This window comes from Lygodium microphyllum, chromosome 29 (assembly GCF_053477565.2).
Source record: "Lygodium microphyllum isolate KBCC chromosome 29, Lygodium_microphyllum_v1.1.10, whole genome shotgun sequence".
Lineage (NCBI taxonomy): Eukaryota > Viridiplantae > Streptophyta > Polypodiopsida > Schizaeales > Lygodiaceae > Lygodium > Lygodium microphyllum.
The window spans coordinates 93,851,284-93,861,365 of NC_141163.1; the positions used below are offsets into that span (position 1 = coordinate 93,851,284).

At 41.0% G+C, this 10,082-nt stretch overlaps 1 protein-coding gene across 1 annotated transcript; it reads right to left on the minus strand.

Annotated features, from left to right (window-relative positions):
- Positions 1 to 382: 382 nt before the first annotated feature.
- Positions 383 to 3,315, minus strand: LOC148010920 (protein transport protein SEC23 E-like). Its single transcript, XM_087671597.1, has 4 exons — positions 3,186 to 3,315; positions 1,647 to 1,936; positions 827 to 911; positions 383 to 720 (listed from the first exon to the last, which is right to left on the minus strand). Exons 1-4 carry the CDS (start codon positions 3,313 to 3,315, stop codon positions 383 to 385), a joined length of 843 nt encoding a protein of 280 aa, XP_087527723.1.
- Positions 3,316 to 10,082: the final 6,767 nt, after the last annotated feature.

Sequence of the window (10,082 nt, forward strand, 5' to 3'; positions counted from 1 at the left end):
ACATAAAGTCAAGTAGAAAGTATGTCAATTGTACTATCCATACAGTACAGCAGAGTCTAAAGCAGAGTTGTTAGAGCTGCTATGTATTGACTTGCATGGACCATTCTAAAACCCAGAAAATATTTGCATTTCTTCTTGATTGTAACCTTCAGATCTGTCTTTCTCATCTCTCATACATGTAACCTTTGTCCTTGTATCGACCAGCAGATGGTATGTATTCACTTGACATTATATAAATATTAACCCTTTCTAGCAGCAGTAAGCATCCATAGAAATATCTCTCTAATGCATGTATCTGTCAACATATCTTTCCCATGATCATACAATCACTTGCAACCAGCTGGAGACAGATAGATTTTGAAGGAAGGGGCAAAGAGCTGAGTTATAAGTTACTGAAGGGTTCAGTTTTGCAAGTAAAAAACCGAGCCTGAGACCCATATTGATCACAAACCACAAGTCTGGGAACTGGAAAACGCTCTATAATGATTGCTTGAGCATCATCCAAGGGTGCTTGGAGAAGTTCTGCAAGAGCCTCGTACTCAGGCTGTTTATGATAGCCTGCATTGCGCCACTGTGCTATCGGTGTTCCATGGAAGACCACTACACTGAAATACACATCCAATAGAAGTATCCTGTCTGCTGCTATTGCTGCAACATCAAGGAGGGCTGGCTCTGGTGGAACATTGAGGGCATAAGTAATCAATGATGGCTGAATTATCACTACAAAATTTGTTACACTCTCTCTATTCAGAAGCATCCGGAAGTAAGCTGTCTCATCAGGGTTATTGTTGAATACCAAATCTAGAAGAGATCCAAATAAGTGAACGATCTAACCATCGAGTTGCATCAAATTCTTCCTCTATCTCCATTTTGCGTGATGCTAAACGAGCCAAAACTACAGCAGCTGTCTCCTGATCAAAGCCCATTATCAAGTCCTCTGTAAAACTACTGAACCATCCACCCAACACCTTGTAAGAGTTGTCACACGTACGCGCATCTAATGTCGAAGGGTTTCGAAAGCAAAGTCGCGACCACAGAGGACCTTGACTAATTTCAGGATAGAAAATCAATCAGGTGAATAAGCAAGATGAGAAAATGATGCCAAGACTCTGTTTTATTTCTACCAATAACAAAAACAAGGTTCAAGAAGAAGAAATCCGAATAGCCTCTAGGCATAGATCACCAACATGGCAGCTGACATAAAGTCAAGTAGAAAGTATGTCAATTGTACTATCCATACAGTACAGCAGAGTCTGAAGCAGAGTTGTTAGAGCTGCTATGTATTGACTTGCATGGACCATTCTAAAACCTAGAAAATCTTTGCGTTTCTTCTTGATTGTAACCTTCAGATCTGTCTTTTTCATCTCTGATACATGTAACCTTTGTCCTTGTATCGACCAGCAGATGGTATGTATTCACTTGACATTATATAAATATTAACCCTTTCTAGTAGCAGTAAGCATCCATAGAAACATCTCTCTAATGCATGTATCTTTCAACATATCTTTCCCATGATCATACAATCGCTTGCAGCCAGCTGGAGACATAGATTTTGAAGGGAGGGCCAAAGAGCTGAGTTATAAGTTACTGAAGGGTTAAGTTTTGCAAGTAAAGAACTAAGCCTGAGACCCATATTGATCACAAACCACAAGTCTAGGAACTCGAAAACGCTCTGTAATGATTGCTTGAGCATCATCCAAGGGTTCTTGGAGAAGTTCTGCAAGAGCCTCGTACTCAGGCTGTTTATGATAGCCTGCATTGCGCCACTGTGCTATTGTTGTTCCATGGAAGACCACTACACTGAAATACACATCCAATAGAAGTATCCTGTCTGTTGCTATTACTGCAACATCAAGGAGGACTGGCTCTGGTGGAGCATTGAGGGCATAAGTAATTAATGATGGCTCAATTATCACTACAGAATTTGTTACACACTCTGTTCAGAAGCATCCGCAAGTAAGCTGTCTCATCAGGGATATTGTTGAATACTAAATCTAGAAGAGATCCAAATAAGTAAACGATCTAACCATTGATTTGCATCAAAATTCTTCCTTTGTTTCCATTTTGTGTGATGCTAAACGAGCCAAAACTACAGCAGTTGTCTCCTGATCAAAGCCCATTATCAAGTCCTATGTAAACTGCTAAACCATCCACCCAACACCTGTAAGAGTTGTCGCACGTACGCGCATCTGATGTTGAAGGGTTTCGAAAGCAAAGTTGCAACCACAGAGGACCTTGACTAATTTCAGGATAGAAAATCAATCATGTGAATAAGCAAGATGAGAAAATGATGCCAAGACTCTATTTTATTTCTGCCAATAACAAAAACAAGGTTCAAGAAGAAGAAATCTGAATAGCCTCTGGGCATAGATCACCAACATGGCAGCTGACATAAAGTCAAGTAGAAAGTATGTCAATTGTACTATCCATACAGTACAGCAGAGTCTGAAGCAGAGTTGTTAGAGCTGCTATGTATTGACTTGCATGGACCATTCTAAAACCCAGAAAATCTTTGCGTTTCTTCTTGATTGTAACCTTCAGATCTGTCTTTTTCATCTCTCATACATGTAACCTTTGTCCTTATATCGACCAGCAAATGGTATGTATTCACTTGACATTGTATAAATATTAACCCTTTCTAGCAGCAGTAAGCATCCATAGAAACATCTCTCTAATGCATGTATCTGTCAACATATCTTTCCCATGATCATATAATCACTTGCAACCAGCTGGAGACAGATAGATTTTGAAGGGAGGGGCAAAGAGCTGAGTTATAAGTTACTGAAGGGTTCAGTTTTGCAAGTAAAAAACCGAGCCTGAGACCCATATTGATCACAATTCACAAGTCTGGGAAATGGAAAATGCTCTGTAATGATTGCTTGAGCATCATCCAAGGGTGCTTGGAGAAGTTCTGCAAGAGCCTCGTACTCAGGCTATTTATGATAGCCTGCATTGTGCCACTGTGCTATCGTTGTTCCATGGAAGACCACTACACTGAAATACACATCCAATAGAAGTATCCTCTTTGTTGCTATTGCTGCAACATCAAGGAGGGCTGGCTCTGGTGGAGCATTGAGGGCATAAGTAATCAATGATGGCTGAATTATCACTACAGAATTTGTTACACTCTCTCTGTTCAGAAGCATCCGGAAGTAAGCTGTCTCATTAGGGCTATTGTTGAATACCAAATCTCGAAGAGATCCGAATAAGTGAACGATCTAACCATCGAGTTGCATCAAATTCTTCCTCTATCTCCATTTTGTGTGATGCTAAAGAAGCCAAAACTACAGCAACTGTCTCCTGATCAAAGCCCATTATCAAGTCCTCTGTAACTGCTGAACCATCCACCCAACACCTTGTAAGAGTTGTCACATGTATGCGCATCTTGCCATCAGGATGTTGATAATGTGTGAGGAACTACAGAAAAAACTACCGCCCTTTCGAACCAGAAATGCGGCTTCCTTTCTGCCCAAAAAAGCGGCCCCTTTTTTGACCAGAAAAATGCTTTTCCCATGCTAATATTGCAGTATTATTTCTTGATACATATTCACGAGCTGTACCCAATGACATCAACTTTTGCTGCACTGTAGTTTGTTGACCAGTCTGTTAACTGTTACTCTGATTGTATACTTTATTATTTCTCTCAGTGACTGGATTTTTGTCCAAATGGCTTCCTAATGGTGCAGAAGATACGGTTGTATGAACTGCATCAGAACAAATAAATGAATGGCTTATTGATTAAATCCATGTTCAATATATTCTGCAATTAGAGCCGTCCACGAAATTACATTATGGATTGAGAGCTTGTCAAAAATGTCTTAGGCATCCAAAAGTAAGCCACATTGTACATATAGTCCAACAAGTGTATTAGCAATAGGAAGATCTTGTTCAAATCTTTTTAAACCAATCCCCATGTGAATGACTTGGCCCTTACTCAAATCTTTCATGCACATAGAAGCTTTCAAGGCACAAGCAATAGTGACAACATCTAGACAGACACCCTCTAATTACATGTGATGATAAGAAGAAAGTGCCTTGACAAATGGTCCATGTTCAGCATAGCGTGCAATCAGTGTCATCCAGGATACGACATCTTGATCTGACATATTATCAAATACTTCTTGGGCTTTTCCAAGCATACCAGATTTTGCATACATGTCAACCAGAGCATTATTGATAAATTCCTCTTGCTCCAAATCCTCTTCACTATACTGCCTATGCAGAACAAAAGTAGAATCACAACAACTAAATATGTACAAAGTATCAAATCCCACACACAACTTTTGGGTGGATTTCACACCTCGGATGCACAGCAATATGATATCCACCCCCTCTAATCCTACGCATCCTCCGGATGGGCCAACTACCCATGATCATTATCATCAAGATCCACGAATAGATCAATCTCTTCATTGTGTATTTCCGGTATATCAACAAGATTATCTGTCATCTCATCTGTCTCTTCCATTGGAGTTTCTTCTCATTGCTCTTCTCTTGCAAATTCTTCCAATGCATAATCCTCATCATCTCTTTTCTTGAAAATCTTGATTAGGCACTCTAAGCATTGTCCCATCCAATTCTGTTAGCTCATATGTTGCATTATCAAAGACATGTCTGACTATGTACGGCCCACACCATCTTTTCACCATCTTCCGAAGTGTAGTATGCTGATTTTCAAGGCTGCTATCAAAGACTAATACCCAATCTCCCTCTTCTATTGCTCTAGGCCGCAAGCGATGCCTGCTGTCAAACCTGTCCTTATTTCTTAGTCTAGCAACCTTCAACCTGTCAATAGCTAGCTGAATATCCTCTGGTCTTCTCTCCAACTGTCGAATCCAAAGAGCTAAGAGCTCCTCTCTCATCAAATCCTCCTGCCAAGGTAAAACTAACCAAGTCAAAGCACAAGTCTTAGTCAGCATAACCGGTTCCTGACCATACATGAACTCTGCAAGCATATATCCAGTGGTAACACTGTGAGTTGTACAATCAGCCCACAAAGCAAATGGTAGAAGTCTCGGCCATTCTCCAATCCGTCCTCTGCATGCTTTGGCTAATGCTTTCACTATCGGCGGGTGCCCTCTTTCACTCTTCCCATTTCCCTCTGGATTGTATGCTGTGTTAGAGCCAACTTGATTCCTAGATGAGAGAAAAACTCCCTAGCTTCATCTGCATCCAATTCACCGCGATCCGCAGCAATCTTACCCACACAGCCATACATGCAGAAAATTTCTTCCAATAAGAACTTACACACTGCACTAGTGGTCTTCGTTCTCAAAGATTTGTCCTCAACATGATTGGTAAGATCCTCTCTAGCCAAAACAATATACCTCATCTGCCATAGACCCATAGGCATAGTAACCAAGTCAACTACCCACTTATAATGAATGCATAGCGGATAGGTCGGATGAAGCTCATCTTGATGACGCACTACCGAATACATCTGGCAGTCCCTGCAAGTCTCAACAAAGTGAGAAACATCTCTATACATGCCTTTCCACCAATATTTCTCCTTGATTTTCTCATAAGTAGCCCACACTCCTCTATGACCAGCCCAAGGACTCTCATTAAACTCCCTCATCACCTATAAACTGTGTCTCTCTATTGTAGACGACCCGCAAAGGTAATCCGCCTCTTTTCTTCGGATGCTTCCAAAGAAATCCATCCTTGAGAAAATAACCATAGGCTTTCCTTCTGATCTTTTTGAACTCTTCATTTGTCCATTCATCTCTTTTGCTTATAGTGTCAAGTTCACTTCTTCTAACTTGACCAAAATCTTCTCACAAGCTGAAATATGATCAACCACAAAGTATCTGCATCCCTGCTCATTTAGACTCTCATTCTTCTCTTCTTCTGCACACCCCTTAATGGGCACATCATCCAAGAAAGGCATGGTAAGCTGAGGTATGTAATCACGAAGGACCTTATGCATGGCATTCATCATATGCGCAATAGAATTAGTGGCACCTTGAGGCAAGGTACACATTCTAGCAAGCCCAATAGGAGTTCTCATGGTGGTTATGTCCCTGCTTTCCAAAGCCAACTGAAACTGATCATATCCCGAATATAAATCACCTAAAGAATAGATGGCACGTCCAACAAATGCTTTTGCAAACTCATCCACAACTAGACCTATACCAACATTCCTGATAGTAACTCTATTTACTGGCTGCTCGAGATTGGATATTGAGGCCCGCATACTAGTCTACGGGCTGAAACTTGAATTAGTAATCCCTGAGGATTGCTGGATTTCCTTCAGGCAGATTATGGATTGCCTTTGGGTGGATTATGGATTAGCCTTCGGGATGGATTATGGATTAGCCTTTAGGCTAGATTATGGATTAGCCTTCGAGTTGGATTATTATGATGTATTCCAAAGATAAATAAATAAGATCAATTTTCGAAAATGATCTCGTTTGACATTGTTTCTCTATGTCAGTGCTAAGATTACGTGAAGGAACCGGTGAATAATTGAAGTAAGGAAGCTATTTTTGCGTGTCAAAATAAATGTGATAGGTAATTACATAACTAAATCAACCCTGAGAAAAGTGCGGTGGGGGATGTGGCCATGGGTCCGTCCTACGGATGGGTGGTCCCAGTTGGCCGAGAACTTTTCTCGAAGGAAATTGACAGCAAGGAATGATGACCTAGAATCTAGGATACTAGAGTGCCGATATGTTGTTTTAGGGCAAAGAAGTTGAGCTTCGCTGACAGCAGAGTTTTGAGCCGGGAAGGTGCCTAAAATTTGCCAAAAAATCCAGAATTTAGGGAAAAAATATTCAACATCAAAGGCGGCGGCCCTAGCTAGGACGATTTTAAGCACCAAGTAAAGGACGGCTTTTAAAAGGCGCCTGAGCGACACTTGTGGATTTTTGATAATTATTCAGACTGTCGTGCAGGTTCTCAGGAGTTGCAAGTCAAGCCAGACGCCCAGGATTTTTGAGAGCTCGATTTGGATGCCGGACGAGGAAAAGGCCAAGAAACGGTCAAGATATGAAGAGGTGGACTTGTTTTTCACCAAATTGGGTAGTGACCTTTGGGATTTGGGACCCCCCCAAACATTTTATGCAACATGAAATCGTAGAGAGAGAAGAAAGGAAAAAAATGTGGAGAAGGCGCCATCAAAATGCGCCCGAAATTTGTGCTTCCTCTCATGATGGGGATGATGGCAGGTTACAAACACCCTATGCAACCGACCATGGTCCCGGATCATGGCCCCGATCTTCTCCCTCTCTGCTAGTCTTATTGCCTATCTTTGCTTGTGAAATGGCTGTGGAAATGAGAAGAACCAGATCTAGTCTTTCTCTCTCCTCCCTCTCTCTCCCCTAAGGGGTTGTTCTTATGTGCAAGAGGAAAATGAAGAATGGTGAAGGAAAGCTTGTCCGGTTGGAACCGCATTGCTTTCGGATTGATGTAGACATGAATATTGATGATTGTGAAGATGGTAGACATTGAATGTGGGCTGACCCACAGTCCCGTAGCAAAACTGAGATCCCGAAACACGAAACCTAAGCGACAATTCAATTTTTATGAAGAAAAAATGAGTTTTTATGCTATTTGATTGATGAAACATTGTTCCCATGGGCTAATTATGTATTATGATGTTGTTTTCTATGATTTTCAACAGTTTATAATCTGAAAATCAGAAAATCATAAATGATATGGCTGAAATCAATGTTATAAAACCCAAAAAACACGCGTTTAAGGGGTAAAAATGGGTTTTTGCAAGATAAATGGGAAATATGAGACATAATGCCTACAAAACCTGAAATTTTGCTATCAAGGATTTTAGGGGCCACAGCCCACAATCAATCATAATTTTTAATCATTTTTTATTGAAGAAAATAGAGAAAATTTACCAAAAAATGGTGAAAATGGGTTTTAAATGGGAGAAAATTAGGAAACGGTAAAAGGAAAATTCTAGAAAATTACATGTGTACTTGTGCAGCATATAATGAATGTAAAGCACGAGGCTGGCCTCAGTTTACCCTCGTTTCTATGTTTTCATTCATGTTTATTGCTTTCTTTGTAAGGAAACACATATAAAATGACTCTTTCACCTATCAACGAATGCAAAACATTAAACGGTAGAGTGAGAGGGGAGGTTGAGCGTCAAAATACAAACTAAAATCTAGTTTATGTGTTGCATCATGCCTATAGGACATTGTTTTAAAATAAAGGGAAAGGCAGCATGAGCGTAAGGCTCGGTGTCTTTTCTCTTTGCAATACATAAACGCTAGCATGGAAATCATGAAAAGATTGGTTTCGCATGATGCACAATGTTGATTTCCTTTTTTTTGTGCATTAAACGGTTCACATTATGCACTATGCATAGTTTATGGTATCAACGGAAAAGCTCGTGGACTGCATAGCACTTGTCTTCTTAGGAATTTGACCCACGATTGAGAGTGTAAGGTTATCCCTTGCCGTAGGATAGAGGATCGGTTTCCTAAGGGGCTGTTTAGTAAGGACACATGGTATATCTCCTGGATTCGAAACGAAGAGTGGAGGTTGTTTGAATATTTTATATGTTGAGCAGCGCATCAAGGGGCTAATCCCTACGATGTGTAGGAGAGCTACAGTGGGCTGCGGTGTTTCTACCGAGAGGTTTCCTCCATGTATGTAATCATTGCCAATGTGTATGGGTTCTCCCTCTGAGGAGTTTATAGAAAGGGAAACATTGGACTACAAAACGATAAAAACTATAAATGCAATGATTAGGCTTTAGGGCAGTTTTTCCTTTAGCAGTAGATTGATGCTCTTGGTCCATGAGGCCGTGAGGGTGCGTTTGTCTGTCATGAGCATGAGGTCCGGCTAGTGCTATAGCCAGTGCTGGCCCATTTAAGGTCCCAGCAATGGTGCGTCTGTCGTTGGGAGCTGCCAACAAGTGGTGGTTCTCAAATCTAGGGTTTCTAGGGACCAAAATGTTGGTTTATGTCCTCTAACAAGGACCGTCAAGCTGAAATACAAAAAGCAGAACGTGCTAAGAGGGCGAGACGATGGTTGGAGATTGTAAGTCAGTATTCTCCTCAAAGAAGTAGCCCGATATGCATAAGAGGCAGTGGTCTTAGTAACCCAAGTGCTGCACATAGTCCTTTAGGTGCAGGAGGAAGTGCAAGTTCTTCCTTTTATCCACCAAGTCAACCCACTTCAAGTGAGGGTGTGACTCGATCAGTTCAAGCTCCTATTGTCAATCCAATCGTCGTCATGGCACAACCCATTGCAATTCCTGCAGGGACACCGAATCTACCAGCTTTAGGGGTTCCTTTGCTAAATTTTAATGGGTTAGCTGAAGAAGATGCAAAGTTTCACATTTGTGAATTTCAAAGATTAATGTTTAATTATCGTATCCAAGATGAGGGACATCTTATGATGTTCTTTAACATGACATTAAAAGGAAGGGCTGTGGTATGGTATCATAGCATAGAGAATGGAACCATAACCACAATTGATCAATTTTATGCAGCTTTCCGAGGAGAATATGCCCCTGAAAGAGGCGGCCAATATTGGTTGCATGTTTTGAATGTAACACGCCAAGACCCCCATGAGAATGTGAAAGCTTATGCTAAGAAGCTTAAGGAAGTGTTTCCTAAGTTACAAACTTACATTTCCATTCCACCGGCTGTCCAATTGCAATACTTCTTGCATGGATTGGATTTCAATATTTAGGTATAATTGAGCAGTGTGGCCTTGGCTGACATAGACATCACCATTGCACGGGTAGAAGGAGTAGAGACACGATTACAAATGGCCTACTCCTCTCGAATAAATCTTAATGTGGGTTTAGTACCTGGAGGCAATTTACCATTGACAAATGGAAGTCAAGGGATGCCTATGAACAACCTTAATAGGAGAGGAAGCATGGTTCAAAATGTACCTTTGCTGCTAGCTCCTCCCAGTGTGACTATGCCTATGGCAAGTAAGTTTGGCTCCACCAAATGTTGGAGGCCAAGTTTCAAACCCTAATGTTGTTCGTGTGAGTCAACAACCAATGCCCAATCAAATTGTTAGGCCAATGGAACGGCGAATAGACGATCAAGGCTATGAGTCGAGTGCCTCTAATGTCCTTGGCGAAGTTAAGGATA